At 46.0% G+C, this 25,833-nt stretch overlaps 1 protein-coding gene across 6 annotated transcripts in view; it reads right to left on the bottom strand.

The window, feature by feature from the left end:
* Positions 1–25,833, bottom strand: part of vmp1 (vacuole membrane protein 1) — a 127,498-nt gene that overhangs the window by 95,902 nt on the left and 5,763 nt on the right. For 4 of the 6 annotated variants that reach the window (XM_055657683.1, XM_055657687.1, XM_055657688.1 and 1 more), the window contains exons 2-3: positions 3,000–3,109; positions 625–760 (exon numbers count right to left, since the gene is read on the bottom strand). In XM_055657683.1, coding sequence (XP_055513658.1) covers positions 625–760; positions 3,000–3,109 — 246 coding nt within the window. Of the gene's footprint in view, positions 1–624; positions 761–2,999; positions 3,115–25,833 lie in introns of all 6 variants that reach the window. The other 2 variants (XM_055657684.1, XM_055657686.1) reach the window with 1 other exon arrangement.

The following is a 25,833-nucleotide window of genomic DNA, read 5'->3' as shown; positions in this document are numbered from 1 at the left end:
GCTACCTGCTCCCTCAACATTGTCCCCTCTGCCCTTCTGAAGGATGTCATTGCAATAGCCGGTCCCAGCATCTTCGCCATCATCAAGTTCTCTGGCCACTGGCACTGTTCCTACCTGCTTCAAGCACACGGTGGTCCAGCCCCTCTTGAAAAAAACCTAACCTAGACCCCACCTTGCCTAGCAACCACAGACCTATTTCCAAACTGCCATTCCTTTCAAACGTCCTTGAAAAGGTAATTTTAAATCAACTTATGCCTTACCTACACCAAAATACCATCCTGGAAACTTTCCAATCAGGTTTCAGGCTAAATAGACAAAACTTGGGAATCACACATATTCTGGGTGATGGCAACATTGGAACAGGATAAACCATGTTGCCCCTAAACATTATTTCACAATTTGGCAAGATTGTGCATTAGTTAGTAAACTAAATTTACTGTATAAAAAGGCAAAATATACACCATGCATATCAGACTTGTTTTAGCCAGGCAACCCGATACAGAATTTCTGATTTCATAAAGAACTTCAGCACTGACACCTAATCAATACTGCACAGGTTTAAATTGACTAAATAATAGCCATCTCCTCAGAAAGGATTGAGCAGTAGCGTATGCGATTACCTACTTTATTGTCCATTCTTTAAAGTCAATGATAGTTTCCAGGAGGAAGTATTGCATGGTGATAACAGGCCGTCTCCATAAAACTAGTGTGTCCCTCTCCTCTTGATCCTTCAATTTCCGCTCATTCAACGACAAGAGATCTGAAGGCGAAAAAAGTGTTATTTTCAAGAATGATCTTTCCAACTCAATGAACACATTAATTCTGCACTAAAAATGTCCTGGAAAAATCCAGCTTGATCTGTAATCTCAGATAAATAAGGATGTAATGCTGAGGCTTTATAAAACATCAGTTGGACCACATTTAAAATATAGAACGTAGACAAAAATGCTGGAGAAACTCAGCAGGTGATGCAGCATCTATGGAGAGAAGGAATATGCGACATTTCGGATCGAGACCCTTCTTCAGACTGATGGGGGGGGGGGGGGGGGGGGGGGGGGGGGGGGTAAGAAATGAAGAGGTGGAGACAGTAGGCTGTGGGATAACTGGGAAGGGGGAGGGGATGGGAAGGAGGGAGAAAGCAAAGACTACCTGAAATTAGAGAAGTCTATGTTTATACCGCTGCGGTGTAAACTACCTAAGCAAAATATGAGGTGATGTTCCTCCAATTTGCGCTGGGCCTCACCCTGGCAATGGAGGAGGCCCAGGACAGAAAGTTTAAATTCAGAATGGGAGGGGGAGTTGAACTGCTGAGCCACCGGGAGATCAGGTTGGTTATTGCGAACTGAGCGGAGGTGTTGGGTGAAGTGATCGCCAAGCCTACGCTTGGTCTTGCCGATGTAGAGAAGTTGACACCTGGAACAGCGGGTGCAGTAGATGAGGTTGGAGGAGGTGCAGGTGAACCTCTGCCTCATCTGGAAAGACTGCTTGGGTCCTTGGATGTAGTCAATGGGAAAGGTAATGCGACAAGTGTAGCATTTCCAGCAGTTGCAAGGTAAAGTACCCGGGGAGGGTTTATTTGGGTGGGAAGGGACGAAGGGACCAGGGAGATACGGAGGGAATGGTCTCTGCGGAAAGCAGAAAGGGGAGAAGATGGGCCAGTGGTGGGATCCCATTGGAGGTGGCTAAAATGTCAGAGGATTATATGTTGTATGCGACGGCTGGTAGGGTGGAAGGTGAGGACAAGGGGGACTCTGTCCTTGTTACGAGTGGGGGGAGGGGGTGGGGAATGAGATCGGAGCTGTGGGATATAGAGGAGACCCTGGCGAGAGCCTCATCTATGGTCGAAAAGGGGAACCCCCAGTTCCTAAAGAATGAGGACATCTCCGATGCCCTGGTCTGGAACATCTCATTCTGAGTGCAGATGCGGCGTAGACAGAGGAATTGGGAGTAGGGGATAGAGTCCTTACAAGAAGCAGGGTGGGAAGAAGTGTAGTCCAGATAGCCATGGGAGTCAGTGGGTTTGTAGTAGATGTTGGTCAGTAGCCTGTTATCTGCGATGGAGATGGTGAGGTCTAGAAGTGGTAGGGAGATGTCGGAAATGGTCCAGGTGAATTTGTGTGCCGGATGGAGGTCAGTGGTGAAATGGATGAAGTCAATGAGTTCTGCATGGGTGCAGGAGATAGCACCAAAGCAATCGTCAATGTAGCGGAGGTAGAGTTCGGGATAGGGCCACGGTAAGCCACGAACAAGGATTGTTCGACGTACCCAACAAAGAGGCAGGCTTAGCTGGGGTCCATGCGTGTGTCCATAGCTACGCCTTGGTTTTGGAGGAAATGGGAGGAGTCAAAGGAAAAGTTGTTGAGGGTAAGGACCAGCTCCGCTAGGCGGAGGAGATTATTAGTAGACGGGGTTTGGTTGGTTCTGCGGAAGAAACGGAGGGGTTTAAGACCCTCCTGGTGGGGGATGGAGGTGTAGAGTGACTGGACATCAATGGTGAAGATGAGGGAGTGGGGGCCTGGAAAACGGAAGTCATGAAGGAGACGAAGAGCGTCACCAACCTGATCTCCCAGTGGCTCAGCACTTCAGCCCCCCCTCCCATTCCGAATCCGACCTTTTTGTCCGGGGCCTCCTCCATGGCCAGAGTGTGTCCCACCGCAAATTGGAGAAGCAGCACCTCATATTTCGCTTGTTTAATTTACACCCCAGCGGAATGAACGTTGTCTTCTCCAATTTCAGGTAGTCCTTGCTTTCTCCCTCCACACCTCCCCTTCCCATCTCTCCCACAGCCTACTGTTTCTGCCTCTTCCTTTCTTTCCCCCACCCCCCGACATCAGTCTGAAGAAGGGTCTCAACCCCAAACATCACCTATTCCTTCGCTCCATCAATGCTGCCTAACCCGCTGAATTTCTCCAGCATTTTTGTCTACCTTCAATTTTCCAGCATCTGCAGATATTTCTTAAACAATACTACATGTGTAATCTTCATAGAGATTGACTGACCTGTGAAATTACCATTCTGCTGCTCTTTCTGCATTCTTGGACGGTGATGCTGCGATTCATGGACTTTTTCCTTTTCTGCCATTTTATATATTTTCTCCACCCTCGTGATTCTGTCAAAACAAATGAGAATCAAGTTCAAAACTATGCAACAGGCTCAATTTTTTCCACTCAAAACCGCAATTCAAAAGACGTTCAAAGGGCCTCAGACTGGGCTAGAAAGCAAGGAATTCTATTTTACACATGCACTGCTTGACAAATAAAATAAACTTTAAGACCAATGCAGGTAGAATGATCACAAGCTGTCCAAGTTTGCAAATGCTAATAGCAATTTCAGATTTAGACAGTAGATATATTTTAAGATAGTCTCTATAAAATCTCTTTTTTTGGTGAATTCTGGGGCATGACTAATTTAAAGTTTTGGGGTGGGAGATTGCAATCTTCACGTGGTCCGCCCTGTTTCAACGAATGCAATCAACCTGGCGTGCACAATCAAATAAGATCAAATAGAACAAGTTGTCCTACAACTTTAGGCTGTGCAGACCATTCACAACAGGAAGAAGATTTAAAGTTTTGACAATTGCTGTAAGTTTTTCAGTATGCAAAATTCAATAATAACCATGAAGGACAAAAGTGCCAGCAGGTGCTCAAATCTAGAGGAAAAACTAAAACATTGGGTGAATTTTCAGATCCAACCAGCATCTGTGGAACTCAAGTTTGTGTTTCAGGTTGAGATCCTGCATCAGGATTGTGAGGGAAGACAGATTCAACTATGGAGTCTGAAAGGGAGCCGGACAGAAATCTGAAAGGAAAGAAATTGCAGGGCAATACGAGGGTGGGGAACAAGCTGAACTGGCTGTACATGCAGGAAATGCAGATGTTGATTTGCAAAGAAAGACAAAGTGCTGCAGTAACTCAGAGGGACAGGCAGAGAACATGCCCGAGTTGTTTCAGATCGGATCCTTTATTCAGCAGAATGATTATAGGGGGTTTCGACCATTTCAGCGAACACGGCCTACCGGATCTCCCGGTTGCTAACCATTTTAATTCCCCTTCCCATACTGATCTCCTGCCCTGGGTCTCCGCCATTGTAAGATTGAGGCCACGGGCAAACTGGAGGAACAGCACCTCATATTCCACTTGGGTAGCTTAAAACCGAAAGGTATGAACATTGAATTCTCTAATTTTAGATAACTACCCACTTGCACCTAGTTCTCCTCTCCCTTCCACCTACATTCCTTCCTCTGGCATCACAGCCACCGGGTGGCGCCAACAATGGCTGCCTGGCCAACAGTCTGTCTGTCCCTTCCTTCTTTGTGTTTTAATAGTATGTGTTAAACATACGTTTTTAGTGTTCTTTAGCTTGTTTTATGTGGGGGGTGGGGATTTTTTCCCGTATCGTATCTCCGTCTGAACTGCGGCTTAACATTGAGGAGTTGGCGGCCTTTGCTGGAGACTGATTTTTGAGAGCTCCACCGTGGGTGCATACGGGACTTTAACATCGTGGAACCCGCGATCCCTTTGCCAGGGATCGACCTCGGCGCTCCAGCCATGGGTGCTTGCAGACTTAACATCACAGAGCTCGCGGTCTCTGGTCAGAGACCGACTTCAGGAACTCCAAGATGCAGGAGTTTCGGCTGCCCCAACTCGGGAGCTTCGACCGCCCCGAAGGATGGTTCGACTGCCCCGACCACGGGAGGATAAAGAGGAAGAAGGTTTGACTTTTTTGCCTTCGATCACAGTGAGGAATATAGGGAATCTGCTGTGTTGGATGTTTATGTTAACTTATGTAGTTGTGTGTCTTGTTGCTTTATTTTTCGTATGGATGTATGGTAATTCGTATATCGGAGTTAAGAAATCAGCCCAGGCCCATGGTGCCATTCTCCGCCTAGCCAGAAAGTTCTGGACAAAAATTCACTCCTGAGATTTGAGCACAATCTCAGTTGGCACTACGATGTAATACTACTGCTGTCAAGACACAGCTTTTTAAAATACAAGACATGAAAGCTATTTTGAAACTGTCAAAAAGATGCACTGCATACTCCGAAGTGGAAAATATCTGTTCAGGTGTTTAAACCAAGAACCATTCCTCAAGAAAATACTGCAGTTATCCCAGCACTGTGTAAGAGGTTGCAAATTAACTGGTGCAACTCCCTTTTTCATAAAACTGACAACATTCCAAATGTAATTTTGCTGTCGATGAAGTGATTCAGATGCTCAGAGGTAATGAAAGGGACGACAGAAAAGAGAACCTCCCAATGGCTTAAAAAGTTGCAATAAAATTCAAAGTTGACATTTTTCAGAATAAAAACCTAGACCCAAATAGAAGAACACTGCACGATCAAATATCTGGAAAAATGCATTTTCATTTATTTGCTAGGTGAACTTAGAATAAATTGTCTATTGCAGCGATCACAAAAAAACACATCAAGGTCCATTCTGTACCAACAATATTTAACAAGCAGTATTGACCAACAACCTGTATTGAGCAACAACTCTGCTCCACGGATGAGGCGTTCCACACCAGGACATCTGAAATGTCCTCATTATTCAGGGAACGGGGGTTCCCCTCCTCCACCATAAATGAGGCTCGCACCAGGGTCTCTTCCATACCCCGCAACACTGCTCTCTCTCCCCATCCCCCTACTCGCAACAAGGGCCGAGTCCCCCTAGTCCTCACCTTTCACCCCACCAGCCGTCACATACAAAAAGTAATCCTCCGTCAGTTTCGCCACCTCCAACGTGACCCCACCACTCGCCACATCTTCTCATCTCCCCCCATATCTGCCTTCCGCAAAGACCGCTCCCTCCATAACTCCCTTGTCAATTCTTCCCTTCCCTCTCGTACCACCCCCTCCCCGGGCATTTTCCCTTGCAACCGCAAGAGATGCAACAATTGTCCCTTTACCTCCCCCCTCGACTCCGTTCAAGGACCCAAGCAATCGTTCCAGGTGCGACAGAGGTTTACCTGCATCTCTTCCAACCTCATCTATTGTGTCTGCTGCTCTAGATGTCAGCAGATCTATATCGGTGAGACCAAGCGGAGGTTGGGCGATCGTTTCGCCGAACACCTCCGCTCGGTCCGCAATAACCAAGCTGACCTCCCGGTGGCTCAGCACTTCAACTCCCCCTCCCACTCCGTCTCCGACCTCTCTGTCCTGGGTCTCCTCCATGGCCACAGCGAGCAGCACCGGAAATTGGAGGAACAGCACCTCGTATTCCGTTTGGGGAGTCTGCATCCTGGGGGCATGAACATCGAATTCTCCCAATTTTGTTAGTCCTTGCTGTCTCCTCCCCTTCCTCAGTCCCCCTGCTGTCTCCTCCCATCCCCCAGCCTTCGGGCTCCTCCTCCTTTTTCCTTTCTTGTCCCCGCCCACCCCCGCCCCCGATCAGTCTGAAGAAGGGTTTCGGCCCGAAACGTTGCCTATTTCCTTCGCTCCATAGATGCTGCTGCACCTGCTGAGTTTCTCCAGCTTTTTTGTGTACCTTAAATAACCTGTATTTATGCTTGCTTTGCAACATCAGATTTCCCCAATCTCAGTCTTTCTTGATTGTACAAACAGGTTGCCTGAACTTATGGTCTCTCTCAAATGCTTCCAGTGCCCAATAATATTGCTTCTTTTCTATTATATTTCTTTAAAAGTTAGTTTGCACTCATTGCAATTATATCAAGCTCTGTTGCTACTTTAAGCAATTTGCATGTTAACCAATCTTTATATTTTTCAAGTTATTTCCATATATTACAAGTTGCAGCCAAAGTAAAGACATTTTAATACTTCAAATGTTGGAATCGATACCATTCTGGCTGGCTGCTCTTCAGTGGTCCATGCCAATGTTATTTACGATCTAAATGAGAGCGATACATCAGGAGTAGCACCAAGCATCTCACCGAGCTGGTGAATATTCAGGCAATTTTCAGAGTATGGTGAAGGCTAGCAAACACTTCACTATCTTTAGTTGCTTCCAACCTTTTACATTTGCCCCCCATATGTACCAAACGATTTCACACTGAACCTTGTTTACTTTTAACTGTCATTTTTTGGTGCTGTCCTCCACATTATTATGACTCAACTACAAATAGAAACATAGAAAAATAGGTGCAGGAGTAGGCCATTCGGCTTTGAGCTAGCACACCATTCAATATGATCATGGCTGATAATCTAAAATCAGTACCCCGTTCCTGCTTTTTCCCACATATCCCTTGATTCCTTTAGCCCCAAGAGCTAAATCTAACTCTCTCTTGAAAACATCCAGTGAATGGCTACACAGTGCTTTCAAAATCCTGGATCTAGATCACTTGGACAGGAATGGGAAAGAAAAGACTGCAAATGCTCGAAAATCTCAGCAAATTAGGGTGTATCAGTAGAAAGAAAAACTGTCAATGTTTCACGTCTGTAGCTATTTGCCTGAACTGGGAAAGTGGGAGATGCAAGTAGGTTTCGGTAGGAGGTAAGCGAGGGACAGATGTGTAGAGTAGAGGGAGTTACAATGGATAGGATAAGTCAACATGGCCTTATGGCGAGACATAAGCACATTAAGCTACTATGCCTGTGTAATCAGGTGATGGGGAACCCGGCAGTCTAAACTTGCATGAAAGATAAGAACAGAAAATGGAAAACACTGGAAAAACTTAGCAGGCAAGTAGCATCTGTGGAAAGAGAAAGAGTTAAAGTTTCGGATGAGAGACCCTTCAGAGGACCGTAGAAAGAAAAACATACATGCGGCAGATGGGATAAGGAATTTGGTTGTGTAACTTGTAGCCGATATGGATTTGGCATGTGCAGCAGGCTAGACTACACAGAGGGAAAAATGGTTCTGATATTGACAGGAAAAAATAAAATGGCATGTTAATTAGTTATCTATACATAACTGAAACTGATCTTGTGCTTTTCCAGTTTGCGTGGTTTTTCTATTTGTGCAAAAATGGTACATGATAGCGCTACGATTTTTCGCCACCTTACTCGCCATTCTCCTGCGCTCAAGTGCAACAAGTTTTGTTCCGATCAATGGTATAGTTAAAATGTTAAATAGTTATTATGGTTTAAAAATCTTAAAAACCACGCATGCGCAGATTGGCCTCTTATCCTGTCAGTCAGAGCCACGGAGATTGGTCTCCTCACTGTCACTCAACGGCACAGCCGGGACGGCGACACCCCTTCCTGCACTGCGGTCTCTCCCGCCTCACTCACAAACTCCTCTCTCGCCTCCTCACAGTAACTTGTCTACCGTCTCCCCCACCACCGGTGGCGGCCGCAGGGGGTGTTTAGTGGAGGCCCTGGTCCCGTCTCTCTCTCCCTCACTCACCCGCCCGCTGCAGCAATGGCAGTCCCGTCTGCCCGTCCCCCCAGGTGAATGGCTCCGACCGTCCGTCTCCTCCACCGCCGCAGTAACTCACCCTCACGGCCCTTTCAGAGCAGATCTTCTCCACCAGCTCGTCGAAACCCGTGGTGCCCACCGTGACGAACACCGACTCCATCCTCCCCCGCGGCACGACAGCGAGCAGGTAGGTGGGCAGGGTGGGGATGGGCCAAGCGGCAGCAGCAGGCGGTTGGGCTGGACAGGGATGGGCCAAGCGCCGGCTGAGCTGGAATGGGCAGAGGGAGGGAGGGAGAGTCGGGGTGCAGGGGGGCCGAGCAGTTTGCGCGGAGACATGCTGCTTTTTATGGAGGGAGGGAGTGGCTGAGGGTAGGGGAAAGGAGAGGGAGGGAGAGGTGAGAGATGGATTGGGTGAGGGGAGGAGGAGAGGGAAAGAAGAGGGAGGGTGAAGAGGAAGGGTAGGGAGTGCTGGGGGATGAGGGGAAATGAGCCTCGCCAGTTCTGGGCTATGAGTGAGTGGTGGAATATTGTGTTGGGGGAATGGGTTGCATTGGGGGAACGGGTGAGTGGTGGAATATTGCGTTGGGGGAGCAGACCCAACAGGTCTGCACTAAGTCTAATAGAATTTAATGTTAAGTCTTGAAGGCTGCAAATTGACACGATGGAAACACAAAGCAATGCAGATGTTGGAATCTGGAGCAACTCAGCAGGTCAGGCAACATCTGTGGGGGGGCAATGCTCATTCGACCCTTCATCTTAACTACATGGAAGATGAAGTATTTATTATTCTTGAGCTCTCATTAGGTGTGGTAACACTGCCACAGTTCTGCGGGATTAGAGTTGGACATGGGAGACCAGACAAATGAAAGCTCAGGATCATTCACGTGGACTGAGTGCAGATACTGCACAAAGCAACATCCAATATGTATTTGGTTGAGAAACCATTTTCACAAGGTGGTGATATAAAGATACAACAGAGATTAACTGATTAAATAAATTATTCAAGGGGAATTTGAAACCATCGTATTCAAAAAGACATTTGACACACACAGGGTACAAAGCTGCGTGAAACAATGTCAACAAGATACAACTGGAATCAAAGGCAACATGTAAAACTGTCCTATTTGTCATGTGCTACAAATTTTGTAATTATTCAGCTGTATCACAAGGACAATTAATGGATGGTTTAATGTTAAAGTTGCTTTAGGTCAGATCCCAGGAGACATTAAATACGGTTCTGTTTTCAACAGAGGTTTCAAGGCCATTTGTCATTATCCTATGAATCTACTGTTGATAAAGGCAACCAGAATTGACATGGTAAGTGCTAGCAGCACCACTGGAAAAACTGCCCGAGATTCAATTCACAATTCATGTCATTTGGTACAAAGCTTTAGAGCTGTCATCTTGTTCTTCACTTTCTCAGTTCAGCAGAACATCACCATTGTCAATGAAATAGAGATGCAGGTCAAAATGCCATCTAACATTGTTTTTGTATCACAGAAAGGTAGGTGAAAACAAAAGCAAGCCTCTAGGGTTCTGCAATCAACACTCAAGAGCCTTTGAGAATTAAGAGATACATAGTTTCCATTTATTATTGCTTTTCTAGTTTATCATAGGTGCTCCACTCAGTTAATTTATGAAAAATAAACTACAAAATATCTTGTCTCAAATTATTGCTCGGTTTCATATATTTCACGTTTTTGCTCAGACTAATAATGATAATCATAATGACATTCAAAAGAAACTTAATTTACAGGACATTAAGTTGCTGAAAACTCGAAAGAACACACAAGTACACCGACTTAAGCAGAGAAACACCGACCATTCTGTACCAACAGCATTTGACCAGTAAGTAAGTAAGTTTATTGGCCAAGTATTCACATACAAGGAATTTGCCTTGGTGCTCCGCCCACAAGTAACAACATGGCATACAGTGACAGTTACGATTGACTCAGAAAACACTAAACATTAATAATAATAAAAAAACATTAATGATAAAACACCATTGATCAAGCATGTGAACCATCAAAATATCAGATCAAAGGGAGGCTACAGGTTTTTGGCTGTTGAGTAGAGCAACTACTCGTGGATAAAAACTGTTTTTATGTCTGGCTGTGGCAGCTTTGACAGTCTGGAGTCGCCTTCCAGAGGGAAGTCATTCAAAGAGTTTGTGGCCAGGGTGAGAGGGGTCAGAGATGATCTTGCCTGCTCGCTTCCTGGCCCTTGCAGTGTACAGTTCATCAATGAAGGGAATGTTGCAGCCAATAACCTTCTCAGCTGATCATACGATTCGCTGCAGCCTCCAGGTGTCGTGCTTGGTGGCTGAGCCAAACCAGACCATGATGGAGAAGTTGAGAACAGACTCTACGATGGCCGTGTAGAATTGGACCATCATTACCTGTGGCAGATTGTGCTTCCTCACCTGCCGTAGGAAGTGCATCCTCTGTTGTGCTTTTTTGACCGTGGAGTCAATGGTAGCCCCCCACTTAAGGTCCTTGGAGATGATGGTTCTCAGGAACTTAAAAGACTCCACAGATGTGACTGTGGTGTTGTTGATGGTGAGTGGGGTGAGGGGAGGGGGAGCTCTCCTAAAGTCTACAATCAATTCCACTGTCTAAAGAGCATTGAGCTCTAGGTTGTTGCGATGGCACCAGGACACAGCATCAGCTGTGACACTTCCCGTCTGTAGGCAGATTGCTCCCCATCCTGGATCAGTCCAATCAAGGTTGTGTCGTCCGCAAACTTGAGATGCTTGACAGAGGTGTCTGTGGAGGTGCAGAGAGACTAGAGGAGAGAATACGCAGCCTTGCGGTTCTCCTATGCTGAGCGTTTGCGGGTCCGAAATGTGCTTTCCCAGCCTCACACACTGCTTCCTGTCCGTCAGGAAGCTGCTGATCCACCGACAGAGGGGTTCAGTCAACTATGAAAGTTTGAAGTGTAGTAGCTCTGGCACAATGGTGTTGAATGCAGAGCTAAAATCAACAAACAGGATCCTCACATAGGTCCCCTGGTGGCCTAGGTGTTGTAGGATGAAGTGCAGGTAATAACCAGGTAATCCACACTTTAATCAATTCTACCACAGATATTTATATTTTACCTTCATCAAATTATGTACTGCAGTGGGTTTTTTTTATAAACCCAATGGCTGGAATAGTAAATGCAGAAAAGGAAGTGCTTCTTAAAGGCACATTTTCAATCATCCTGCACCATACTGCCTCTGCTTTCACCAATCCATTATCCTCTCTTGCATGAAATGCAAGTTTATCCTTGTTATATTTCATCAATATTTCTCACCTACTACTTTCATCCATAGTGATGTGTTATGATATGACATAGGAATGACAATTTACAACTTTCAGGTGGGTTGTTTCCAATGGCAAAATCTATCCATGTTCTCCAGAGCTGCTGACTGACCTACTGAGTTACTCCAGCACTTTGGGTCATTTTGTTTATTCAACCTCATAGCTTATAGCCTCTAGAGTCAAATAGCAAAGAAACATGGCCTTTGACAGAATTTGCCCTTCCAAGCCAGTCGCGTTTGCCCGCCTATGGCCTGTTATGGGGAGATGGCAGGAGAATGGGATTAAGAGGGAAAGATAGATTAGCCATGATTGAATGGCAGAATACACTTGATCACTTATGAATCATCCTAAACCTTTCCTATCCATGTACCTGTCCAAATGTTTTTTTTTAATGTTGTTAGTGTCTCAGGCAACTAATTGTTCCTGACAATGAAACTTCATCACAGTTTGTTGAAAAAGTAAAGTCTGAAGAAAGTTTGACTTTTTAAAAAAAAAAAAATTTTTTAAAAGAAATTGCAATATTTAAACTATTACTTTTGATCATTATGCACAATGGAAGTGTTTCTTTTAACGTTAAGGGCCTGTCCCACTTGGCAATTTTTTTCAGTGACTGCCGGTGTCATATCGCCATCGCCAGCCGGGGGCTTTGACTTTGACTCTGACATCGGGGGGGAGAGAGTGCAGTGGAGAGAGAAGTTTATTTGGCCTTCCATCACAGCTATGTGATGGATGTTTATGTAAAATGTGATTATGTTGTGTCTGGGGTCTATTTGTGTGTAATGTATGGCTGTAGAAACGGCATTTCATTTGGACCTCCAGGGTCCAAATGACAATTAAATATACTCTTGATACTCTTGATACTCTTGATCAGTGTAGCCAAAAGATTTTGAACATTTCAAAATCCAGGGGCGACAAAAAAAATGTTGCGACACTTGAAAAAGCACCGCGCGTCATACATCATCACGCCGCGTCACGCCACAAATTGTTCGGTGACCTGATAAGTCAGTCAATGATGCTGACAGTCGCCGAATAAATTCGGCAAGTGGGACAGGCCCTTTAGTTTGTAACAGCTTTGCAGTTGTAAACTATTTTAAAAGACCATCACCTCAGCCAACAAAATGTTTACAGGTCTCTTAACATCATCAATGAAATCCGAGAAGTGTCAGTTCATTTTACCAGCAATTATTTTTACACTAAAGGGCCTGTCCCACTATACGAGTTTACCCAAGAGCTCTACCGAGTTAAAAAAAAAATCAAACTCGTGGTAAGTACGTAGAATGTACGTAGCGGGTACGTCAGAGCTCGGGACATCTCTTAGCGGCTCGTAACGCTAAGGGCAGGAACTCGGGAAACGCTGTAAGCTCGTGAAGTTTTTTCAGCACGTAGAAAAATGTCCATGAGAGCCCCGAATACCTACGAGCGGCTATTACCGTAATTCTCAAGAGTTCGAATCAGGGGAAACTCAGGAGAACTCTTGAATTACCTCGTACAGTGGGACAAGCCCTTAACACATAAAGGAGAAAGAAAACAAAAAAAATATCAATATAGATAAATGTATGGAGTTTATCATGGAGACCAATGAAAATGCAGGTAATACAGGTGCACAACCTTTTATCCGAAGTTCCAGATAACGAAAAGCTCCGAATAGCGGACATTTTTTCGGTCCTTGAAGAAAGGTCCTTGAAGACGTTCACCGACGGCGGCCCGCAGAGGTGACAGCGGAACCTCCGGTCGGTCCTCGAAGAAAGGGGAACTAAATCCCCATTCATAAAAGAGAAGGTGAGGGTATATTGCGCGGGAAGGTTAATAATTGACAATCTGCTGCTGCCTGCCCGCTGAGTTAAAAAGTTCCCACGGTAGACTCACGAAACACAGTGTATCGTGAGTCTTGCGTGGGAACTTTTTATCTCAGCGGGCAGGCAGCAGCAGATTGTCGCTCCCTTCAGTTTCACCCCACCTACACCCCTCTGCTTCCCGGCCATGTGTGTGATCCCTTCCCTCCCTCTTCAGCTCCCCGCCCATTGCACCGGCGCGGGGGCTTTGCACTGTCTTCACGTCGCAGTTGCCAGCAGGTCAGTGCTAGTCACCGGAGACGTCAGGACCAACGGGACACCGGCCCCCAGGCCCACTGCAAGCACGGAGATCCCAGAGACCCACAGCCAGCAGCAGCCCAGCCCCGTTCCAACTCCAGAGGAATACGCTCCCCGTAGGGACAGAAGCTGATGGTGTGCAAGGTGCGTCTTGGTCTTGGGGTTGTGGATGAGGGGGTGCAGCTCGGGCTGTGACGTCTCCGGCCACCTCCCTGTACAGGAGCTGAGACTGGGAACTGTGGGGTTGTTTGCAGTTGCAGAGGGAGGGGGCAAGGGCGGTACAGTTCCCAGTCTCAGCTCCATTCCAGGGGGATGGCCGGAGACGTCAGGACCAACGGGACACCAACTGCAAGCACGGAGATCCCAGAGACTCACAGCCAGCAGCAACTCTAGCCCAGCCCCGCTCCAACTCCAGAGGAACCCGGGTTGCGGATGAGGGGGCGCAGCTCAGGCTGTGGGCGAACTGCCACTTGTCGCTGTAGCGGCGCATCGGGGAGCGGGTTCTTGTTGGTCCTGACGTCTCCGGCCATCCCCCTGGACAGGAGCTGAGAGACATCAGGACCACCAGAAGCCGCTCCCCGATGGGCCACTACAGCGACAAGTGGCAGTTCGCCCACAGCCCGAGCTGCGCCCCCTCATCGGGACACCGACCCCCAGGCCCACTGCAAGCACGGAGATCCCAGAGACTCACAGCCAGCAACAACTCTAGCCCAGCCCTGCTCCAACTCCAGAGGAACCCGGGTTGCGGATGAGGGGGCGCAGCTTGGGCTGTGGGCGAACTGCCACTTGTCGCCGTAGCGGCCCATCGGGGAGCGGATTCCTCTGGAGTTGGAGGGACAGGAAGAAACAGCGGCTTTTGAGAATGGTGGGCAATCACTTCCAAAGTTCTGCCCACACAGTCAGTACACCTCTCCTACACTTGTCTCCCGCACTAAGATCATCTCGCAGAGAACGATCCCAGCCTAACCCTCCCTATTCTCTCCTATTCTGCAAGAAAAAACTACATTGAAGACTCAAACTCGCGATCGAGTAACTGCCGGGATCGAGGCGCAAATTCGCGACCTTGCGGATATGAGCTGAGCACTCTACCAATGCGCCAGCCGTTAAAATCTACGCTAAAAATCTTCCATTCCGAAAGCCGAAAAATTCTGAATTACGAAAAGTGTCTGGTCCCAAGGCTTTCGGATAAAAGGTTGTGCACCTGTACCATTATTTCAATAAAAATAAATGTGCATTATAAATAAAAATGATCAGATGAGCCGAATAGATAGCCAATGGTTACACAAGAGTGCTTTGATAGCAGTTAAAGCAATTCAAATGTAATTTAAGACAACGTTTTGAACTATTCCTAACACATTGTCATTCAGGCAGCCACCATCAAAATACCTTGTACAAGTTCTCAATCGCACATTGAAAATAGATTTTGCAACTTTCAAAAAAAGTTACCAAAATGTTACCATGTGATTGATGAGTCAGGAGGATTTAAATGTGGAGTGCAATTATGCAACTGAGCAAATTCTCACTGAAATGTCAAGGTTAATGACACTATGATTCCTGTTTTAGTATCCTGGAGAAACTGGATAAACGGAGACCATGACAAGCTGTTTTATCTTTCAAGAGCACCAGAAGCAAAGGACACATTAACACTCAAATGGTGACAAGTTCAAAAAGAACCTGCGGGAACAATATAGTGCAAATGGCCATTGAATTAGACAGATTTCCTTGATAGATGGTAGACATAAATGCTGGAGAAACTCAGTGGGTGAGGCAGCATCTATGGAGCAAAGGGAATAGGAAACGTTTCGGGCCGAAACCCTTCTTCAGACTGAGGGTGGGGGGAAGAAGAAAGGAAGAGGAGGAGCCAGTGGGCTGAGGGAGAGCTGAGATGGGGAGGAGAAAGTAAGGACAACCTGAAATTAGAGGTCAATGTTCATACCACTGGGGTGCAAACTGCCCAAGCGAAATATGAGGTGCTGCTCCTCCAATTTGCGGTGGTCCACACTCTGGCCATGGAGGAGGCCGAGGACAGAAAGGTCGGATTCGGAATGGGAGGGGGAGTTGAAGTGCTGAGCCACCGGGAGATCAGGTTGGTTATTGCGAACCGAGCGGAGGTGTTCGGCGAAGCGATCGCCAAGCCTACGCTTGGTCTCACCGATGTAGAGCAGCTGACACCTAGAGCAGTGGATGCAATAGATGAGGTTGGAGGAGGTGCAGGTGAACCTCTGCCGCACCAGGAAAGACTGCTTGGGTCCTTGAATTGAGTCAAGGGGGGAGGTAAAGCGACAAGTGTAGCATTTCTTGCAGTTGCAAGGGAAAGTGCCCGGAGACGCGGCCGAGTCCACTGGACCTGAGGCCGAGCCTCCAAGGCTCCGAAGTCAGGTCGCCGTCGCCCCACCACAGCCCCGAAGTCGGCCAGTTGTGTCGGTTGGTAAGTCCTGGCTCTGCCTCTGGAGCCCCGAGGTCGGTCCCAGGTGGAGGCCGCCAGCTCCACGATTAGACCTCACCGCAGACGGAGACGGAGTGGAGTGGGGGGGGGGGGATACGACAAGAAAAGGTCGAATCCCCCCGAAGGAAGAGAGTAAAAACAAGTTTCTCCCACCCCCCACACATACACAACTAAAATAAACTAAATAAACTAAAACAACAGGACACATTTTTTTTTTTTTTTTTTTTTTTTAAAAAGACAGGCGGACTGCAGGTGAGCCGCAGCTGCAGGGACAGCGCCGCCACTTCCAGATCCCCTCCGATCTCTAAGTAATAAAGTCACAATACAATTAATAGACAAAACGCTGGAGTAACTCAAGCAGGACAAGCAGCATCTCTGGAGAGATGGAATGGGTGACTTTTCGGGACTGAAAACAAAATGTCACCCATTCCTTCTTTCCAGAAAATGCAGAGTAACTCCAGTAATTTGTGTCCATTTTCGGTATGAACCTGCATCTACAGTTCTTCCTACTCAAAACAATTGATGTGTTCATTAATCTACAACCATTTTTGTACGTTTTCAGATGGTGAATTATCTAGGAAGAATATAAAGAATCAAATAGTGTTACTTATTTTCATGGAATCCTGGTGGAGTGTTATTGCAGTCTGGTTCTATTTAACTTGTCCAGGAAAAGCTTTGGAAGACCTTCCCACTCCTTCAATTTAATTAGTAGTCATGCATTCATTAAACCTAATTATGTATTACCACACAAAACATTTTAAATTATTTGACCTGTTGGCCCACATCAGGTCCAGAGTCCACAATAGTACTGCAACATCATCACCCAAAGGTCAAACAACTTCAATAAAAAAGAAAAAAGAAACTTGTTTTTAAACTGATGCTCAAGAAACAACCTATATATATTTATAAAAACAACTTGGACTTAAATGGCAATGGGTTGGTTCGTAAGTTTGCAAAATTAGTGGAGTTGCAGATTTGAAGGTGGCTATCACAGTGGGATATAATTAAGCTACAAAAATGGGCGAAAATATGGCAGTCTGAGTTTAATCTCAGCAAGTGCGAGATGTTGCACTTTGGGAGGTTAAATCTAAGGGGATGTATACAGTTAATGTTGACTTTTAATAGCAATTATATACAAAGGGATTTTGGGGTGCAAGTGCATAGATCCTTAAAGGTGGCAACACAAGTAGATAGCCTAGTAAAAAAAATGTGTACATACAATATGCTTGCTTTCATCGGTCTGGACAATGAGTTCCAGAATAACAAAATCATGTTGCAGCTTTGTAAGAGTTTAGTTTGGCTGCATTTGGCATTTAGTGTGGTGTCCCCATTACAAGCCATGATCATATTGAATGGCGGTGCAGGATCAAATGGCCGAATGGCCTACTCCTGCACCTAATTTCTATGTTTCTATGTTTCTACAAGAGGGAGTGGAGTCTTTGGAGAGGGCGCTGAAAAGGATCAGAGTGCTCCTGGATTAGTTAGTTATAAGAAGTGGAAAAAAATTGGATTGGATTTTTCTAGAGCACGGAGATGGAAAGAAGACCTGAAAAAAGTATATAAAATTATAGGAGGCATAAATAAGGTTGTCAGTCATGGGTACAAATGTCAAAGACGAGCAGGCAAAGCATTAAAAAAATAAAATTAAAAAAAAAGATGAAATGCTGGAGTAACTCATCATCTCTGGAGAACATAAATATGTTTTGGGTCGGGATCTTCCTTCAGACTGATTGTGGTGGGGAAGTGGGGGTGGAGAAAGCTATAAGAGAGGTTGGGTGCAAGACAAAACCTGGCAAGTAACAGGTGAAAACAGTTGAGGGGGGTAGGTGGTAAGCAGGTGATTGGAGAAAGGCCAGAGATGAAAAGACAAAAAGTGTGAAGTAAGGTTAGAAGAGGTTTAAGGATGGGGAGAGATGCTTGTAAAATCCAGATGAGGCACGAGGAAGGGGAGAGAAACGAGAGGGGTTGTTTGGAGGTGAGTTTCCCCAAATTGTAGAATTAAATGTTCATGCCATTAGGTTGGAAGCTACCCAAGCGGAATATGAGGCATTCTTCTCGCAGATTGTGTCTGGCCTCACTATAGCAATGGAGGCGGCCCAGGACAGATATGTCAGTATGGGAATGTAAGGAGAATTAAAGTGGTCACCAACCAGGACATCCGGCAGGGTTCGGTGGACCAAGTGCAAGTGTTCGCCAAAAAAGTCGAAACAGATACTTATAATTCGCTGACAGATGTTGAGGAATCAGATACAATCAAGGCAAATCAGATACAACTAAGCAAATTCCTTGTATGTAAATACTTGGCCAATAAATGTATTAATTCATTCATCACTACAGTAGGTATAAGACATCTCAACAGGTACTTAAAGAGGCAAAAAAAATAGGATACAGCCCAAATGCAGGCAAATAGGATTAGCGTAAAGGATCACAAAGTTTGGAATGGATGTGGAAGACAGAAGGGCCTATTTCTGTGCTATACTCCATAATGTCCTTCAGGAGAGGCAAATTTGCAATGCAATGCAAAACTGTAATCATCTGGTCTCCAAATAATCAGAAATCTTAATGATTTGGCATCTGGCTCACCAGGTGATGTTTGCCATGCATTCTGCCCACTCACCAGGGTCTGAGTTTCCACACTCCCTTTAAACTGATCTGGTTCAGTTTTCTACATTCCATTGAACTTTACTGTGTTCATCAGAATGTTACTGTGCAACATCTTTTAAAAAAGTGAATTAAAATAATCCAACAATCGATTAGACCAGCACCGTTAAAATCCCAAATGTACCAGATTAACAGCATTTTACCCTATTTGATCCAACCCTAGAGCAATGCAGCTGACCCGTTATTGCCACATGAAATAATCCGGCAAATCAGTGGAAAAACAGCACATCTGGATGGATCGTGCAAATTGACGCAAATACCAGCATTCAGACAAGGAAAATTGCACGGTCAACGTAGCTGGGAACCAAGTTACCTCCATGAACATCTGGCATGTAAAATGGCAGAGCAATCCACTGACAAGCCAAGCAACTGTCTAATATAGTCATATTCACATAATATATGATAGACATCTCTTGGGTACATCCAGATCCAGACATAGAATGTTGAAGATTCCCAAGACCTTGCACAGGAAATTTATTTTCATTTTACCATCCACCATCCTCCCTCAGCTCATGAACTGATGCGTCTCTTCATTGAGCAACACTTCAAAGAAACACCGAGAGAAGCAGGAGCATAGAATGTACACCAGACAGGGGTGTACATTCAAAGCCCAAAAATGGTTTGGTAGCAATGCCAGTTATCAACCAGATTGAGTATTAAAGGACAAAAATCCCAGACAGTGTATGAGGAAATGAGGAAACCAACACAAGATAAAAACCCATCAAATCTCCTCACAATTCTACCTTTGGCCAACATATTTGTCCAGAATTGCAACAGTAGAAGTAAGAACTACGCAGGCGCTGTAATGAGAATACCACCACCGTCAAACAGGGATAGATTCAGAACACAGCCAGCAATTCCAAATTGGGCTTCCAAGATGACTGTGAATCATTAGCAGCAAAGATGTACTCCAGCACAATCTGTACTCTCGTGGCCTGACATATCACTTACATTATACTTCCCTATTAAATTCAATCCAGAATTTTAAAACTGTTTTAATGGGGATTCCAACGGAGCATGACAGGAGCAGTACAGGAACTACCCAAAAGCAAGTTGCCAAACTGACAAAGGTGCAACACAAGAATTAAAGCAAATAGCAAAATCATAAATGGCTCTGAGAACCAAATGCTCTTTTCTCAAAAGGTGAAAGGGTCCTTCTAACAAATGCAAAAGACAAGACTGAAGCATCTACAGCCCTGTTTAGCCATAATCGGCAAGTGGATGATCCGTATTTTACATATTCTGTTGTGCTGCAGCAAGTGAGAATTTCATTGTTCTATCTGGGACATATGACAATAAAATACCCTTGACTTGACATATTGGCTTCTTCCCAAGGCCTCCACCTTCACAAAAGGCAGTTTTCAGACAATTGGATTTATTTCCTGAAATATCAACAAAAAATAAATGTTTTAATCCAGCAACAGCCATTGGACAGGAAGCTTCAAGAGTTGGAGCCATATCTCATACAAAGATGGTTCCTGCTGTTGAAGGTCAGTCAAATAAGCCCAAGGATGTCATTGCATTTTCCCAGGACAATGGGCTCAACTAATTCCACCTGCTTGTATTGTACTGACAATCTTCAAATTGGATAGAGTGGGGTTATAGCACTGAAGGTGCCTATTCAGTCCAGTCTATCATGTCCATACTTGCTCTCAACCAGAGCAAATTACTAATTCCATACACTGACCCTTTCTCTGATGCCTTGCGAATTCTTCATCAAAATATCAAATTTGCAAACATCTGCATCCAGTCTTCAGGAGCTTTCAACTGTAATTTTAATCCACCAATCTACTCCCATTCTTTTTTCAACCTGGAACCACCTGCCCTGTTCTGTTGGTGTCTCATGCAAGCTTGAGGAATAGTACCTCACCTTTCATTGGGCAGACTTTAGCATTCCGAACACCGAATTGAAATTACCAGCTCTACATTAAGCTATCCATCTGTAATGTTCAGTCAGTTTCTCCTATCATCAAGACTGACAGACCTTTTTAGCTCTTCGTACAACTCAGAGTTCCATTTTACCTCATTATAGCATCATAGAATCTTATGGCATGCGAACAAGCCCTTTGGCTCATCATGTCCCTGCTAATCCAAAATAATGACCTTATATACCATCATTTGGCCCAAAGTTTCCTCGGTCTTCACTTTTCAAATGCTCATCCCGCTACATCTAAACAACTTATTATAAAAATACTAGTTAAATGAGGAGCCCAATATACGTCAGAAACATGACATACGAGGCAGATTCCTTTCCTCTAAGGCATTATTCCATTGCACTACTAACTAATACACACCTAGATTAAATTTAGTTATTTGAATTAGTACCTTTGAATCAGCATCAAACCAAACTTGAACCAAAATGAGCAAAGACTTTAAAAAGTAACAACAAAACTGGAGGTACACCACTCCTTCCATCAATTTTCCATAATTGTGTTTTTGCAGTCTCCTGTCTTTAACTAATACCATGTGCAATTTATATATAATTTGTCTGAGTCTACATGCCTGTGATGGCAGTGCAAGCAAGAATTATTATGTACCTCACCGTACTTGTGCATATATAAATAAATAACTTGATTCATTGCTGCTGGTTCAATTCCAAAAGTACATAAATGGCACAATAGACAATAGGTGCAGGAGTAGGCCATTTGGCCCTTCGAGCCAGCACCGCCATTCAATGTGATCATGCTGATCATCCCCAATCAGAACCCCGTTCAGGAAAGTGCAGTTTCAAACTAAACTCTAAATTTCCTGGACTGCAATTCCCAATTGGACCACATCCTCCCAACTGAGTAATGTCTACACTTCTCTCAAAACAAATCCTTAGTATTGGAATAAGTCTAGCATCTGAGCCAGTTGCTATTTTTCATTGACTGCCTAAATGTGCAAATTTCAATTCAAATGTAACAGAACTAACATATGATGAGTGTTTGACAGCACTGGGCCTATATTCGCTGGAGTTTAGAAAAATGACGGGGGACCTCATTGAAACGTACGGAATAGTGAAAGACTTGGATAGAGTGGATATGGAGAGGATGTTTCCATTAGTGGGAGGGTCTAGGACTTGAGGTTATAGCCTCAGAATTAAAGGTTGTTTCATAGATACATAGTCAATAGGTGCAGGAGTAGGCCATTTGGCCCCTCGAGCCAGCACCGCTATTCAATGTGATCATGGCTGATCATCCACAATCAGTACCCCTTTCCTGCCTTCTCCCCGTACCCCTTGATTACGCTAGCCCTAAGCGCTCTAACTCTCATGTGAATGCATCCAGTGAATCGGCCTCCACTGCCTTCTGAGGCAGAGAATTCCACAAATCTCTGTGTGAAAAAGTTTTTCCTCATCTCAGTTCTAAATGGCCTCCCCCTTATTCTGAACTGTGGAGAGGGGGAGGAATTTCTTTACTCAGAGGGCGGTGAATCTGTGGAATTCTTTGCCACATAAGGCTGTGGAGGCAAAGTCAGGAGATATATTTAATGCAGATAGATAAATTCTTGATTCGTCCAGGTGTCAGGGGTTTCGGGGAGAAGGCAGGAGAATGGGTTAGGAAGGAGAGCTAGATCAGCCATGATTGAATGGCGCAGTGGACTTGATGGGCTAAATGGCCTAATTCTACTCCGATCATTTATGATCTTATGAACTTAGGGAAAAGAATATGGGATGAACATAGATGGAAGGGAAGTGGAGTCCGGTAATTCTACTTGGGCATAAGTGGGAGAAGAATGTCACAATTAAATGGAAACAACGTGAAAGGACTTAATGATTAAAATTTTAACTGCAGTAAAATTATATTTAGCCATGATATAAATGATAGAAACTTCCACAAAATTGCCTAAAGTTTTGCTATTTGCCAGAAACATTACCCAATTTGTGACTAAATATGTACCTTGATTACTACGGCTGACATTTGCAGAAATTAGTTGCAGCAATTTTACAATGACTGGGCAAAACATTTGAAAGCCTGTAATTGAGAGTCTTAGTAACTCTTATTAACTTATACCTGTGCATCCACACAAATCGGATTAATCAGTAAAACTTTTTCTGTCCAACAACTTAACAGCAGAACCTCACGTAACTTATTTCCAGAAAATGCTGACATAGTATAGCACAAGATCATGCCCTTCAGCCCACAATGTCTGTTCCAAACAGAATGCCAAGCTAAATTAATCTCATCTGCCTGCACAATCAATGTCCTTCCATTTCCTACGTAACCTTGAGCCTATCTAAAAGTAGTTTAAATGCGACCATTGTATCTAACCCCACCACCACACTTGGCAACACATTCCAGGCACCCACCATCCTCTATGCCAGGGGTCTCCAAACTATGGCCCGTGGGCCACATCCGGCCCGCCACAAAATTTTATCTGGCCCGCAGCAAGCTCTTAACACATTCCGTGCGGCGGGCTATTTAGCGGGTTCTGTGGTAGCGCAGCTTTAGAGATACAGCGGGGTGGGAGATTGCAACCATTACGTGGTCCGCCCTGTTTCGACGAATGCAATCAACCTGGTGTGCACAATCAAATAAGATCAAATAGAACAAGATGCCCTACAACTTTAGGCTGTGCACGCCATACACAAGAAGAAGAGATACAGCGCGGAAATAGCCCTTCGGCCCATTCAAGCCGATGCCCGTATGCACTATCACTATCCTACACACGTTCGGGACAAATTCAATTAACCTGCAAACGTGGAGTATGAGAGGAAACCAGAGCACCCGGAGAAAATCTACGCAGGTACAAACTCCATACAGAAAGCACCCGTAGTCAGGATGGAACCCGGGTCTAAGGCGCTGTGAGGCAGCAACTCTACCGCTGCACCACCACACTGCTCCTGTGTTGCAGGCAAGTTGTGCGGGGGGTGGGGAGTGGAGCGAGGTGAGCTAGTTGGCGGCAGGGTTGGCGTGTACCTGTCTCCCCCCCCCCCCCCCCCCGTGAGAGTGACGGTGAACAGCACCCGCTCCGGGGCAGCACACTGACCTGGACCCTTTGACCAGGTCTCCGCCAACACGTGTTGGATGTCACGTCCCTCTCCTCGCCATCCACCTTTGTTTCCCGGGAGTGCCTCCCATAGCCAACCACAAGGGCGCGGTAGGCCAGACACTGGTTCTCTCTCCTCTCCTACTGGCCTTGCACCTCGCCATCTGTCACCAGCTCGGGTCTTCGGGGAACGAGCAGGGCACAGCATGGCGGCCTCCCTTTCCAGGCTAGCAGTCCGCCGGGGCCAACAAGCAGGAGTCTGGTTTGGTGACCTCCTCCTGCAGGCCGCGATATGCCAGGTCTTCTGATCGGCCTTGGAGGACCAGGTCAGCAAGCAGGTGCGACGAGCACCTGTTCGTCGACATAGGCAGATTGGGCTGAAGGGCATGATTCCGTGCTGTATGACTCGGGCAACTAGAACTGCACACAAAACTTCAAATGCAGCCTAACCAAAGTCCTATAAAGCTGCATCATACTTCCCATCTATTATAGTCAATGCCCCGACTTATGAAGGCCAGCATACCATATACAGGTGCACAACCTTTTATCCGGTGTTCCGGAAACCGAAAAACTCCGAAAACCGGCCATTTTTTCCAGATGTCGACTGCGCACCAAAGCTCGCGTTTGGCGCCAAACTTGACCCGAACCAACCCACGGTCAACCCAGGTCTGTACTACTGTAGCGGCTGCCTCCTCCCCGGAGACCGGGAGACGCTTAAACATCTGTAAATCATTGCTTAAATGTTAGTCAGTTAGTTTGGAGGGCTTTTATGTGAAGGGGGGGTGAAGGGGTAAACTTTAATTCTTAGTCCCCTACCTGGTCGGAGAGGCGGGGAGCGGTCAATGCCTTACCGGGTCGCCGTGCAGTAAGCTCCGCAGCGCTGTGGCCGGTGGGGCAGCGGGCGGCGCCGGTTGTAGCTCCGACCCCGGCAACTCTACCCCTGGCTGCGAGGCGCTCCAAATCCAGCGCGGCCCGCGGTCGGACGCCCCAGCTCCGCGAATGTCGGGAGTCGGCGGCGTCGCAGCGCTGGGATACCAGCGGGGAGCGGGCAATGCCTTACCGGGTCGCCGTGCGGCAAGCTCCGGAGCGCTGTGGCCGCCGACCCAACGTTCGCGGAGCGTCGCTGAATTTGGAGCCGCGCAGCCAGGGGTAGAGTTGCCGGGGTCGGAGCTCCAACCGGCGCCGCCCGCGGCCGGACGAAGCCCCCAGCTCCGCGAGGTTGGGAGTCGCCGACCAGGTAGGGGACTAAGAATTAAAGTTTCCCCCTTCACCCCATCTCCACCACCACCACATAAAATCCCTCCAAACTAACTGACTAACATTTATGCAATGATTCTCCCGGTCTCCGGGGAGGAGGCAGCTGCTCCAGACTTTTCAAGCCGCCCGCGCTACCTACCTAATCTACGCTAAAAATCTTCCATTCGGAAATCCGAAAATGTCCGAAATCCGACAAGTGTCTGGTCCCAAGGCTTTCGGATAAAAGGTTGTGCACCTGTACCTTCTTTACCACTATTGTACTTGTGTTGTCACTTTCAGTGACCTATGGACCTAGATCCCAAGATCCCCCTGTACATAAATCTTGATAAAGATCCTGCAATTAACTGTATATTTTCCCCTTGCATTGGACAGAATGATGTACATTAACAGATTTTAAACTGAGGGCAGAATCAAGTTTCATGACACCTTCCATTCTTGGATATCTTACATGGTAGTGAGCAACACAGGGCCCCCACAGGGGACAATCCTCTCTTCCTTCCTGTTCACCATCCACACCTCGGACTTCAGATACACCTTGGACTCCTGCCACCTGCAGATGTTTTCGGATGGCTCTGCAGTTGTGGGCTGTATCAGTGAGGGGAGGGAAGCTGAATACAGAGGTGTAGTTAATGAATTTGTTGAGTGGTGTGGGCTGAATCACCTGCAGCTCAACACCGACAAGACTAAGGAGTTAGTGGTGGTCCTTAGGAGGAGAGGAACACCCCTGTCCCCTATCTCCATCAAGGATGTGGATGCACAGTTTACCAAGGAGTACAAGTACCTTGAGGTTTACC

This window comes from Leucoraja erinacea, chromosome 28, assembly GCF_028641065.1.
Source record: "Leucoraja erinacea ecotype New England chromosome 28, Leri_hhj_1, whole genome shotgun sequence".
NCBI classification, from domain to species: Eukaryota; Metazoa; Chordata; class Chondrichthyes; order Rajiformes; family Rajidae; genus Leucoraja; species Leucoraja erinaceus.
This window is presented reverse-complemented; position numbering and strand designations above follow the sequence as displayed.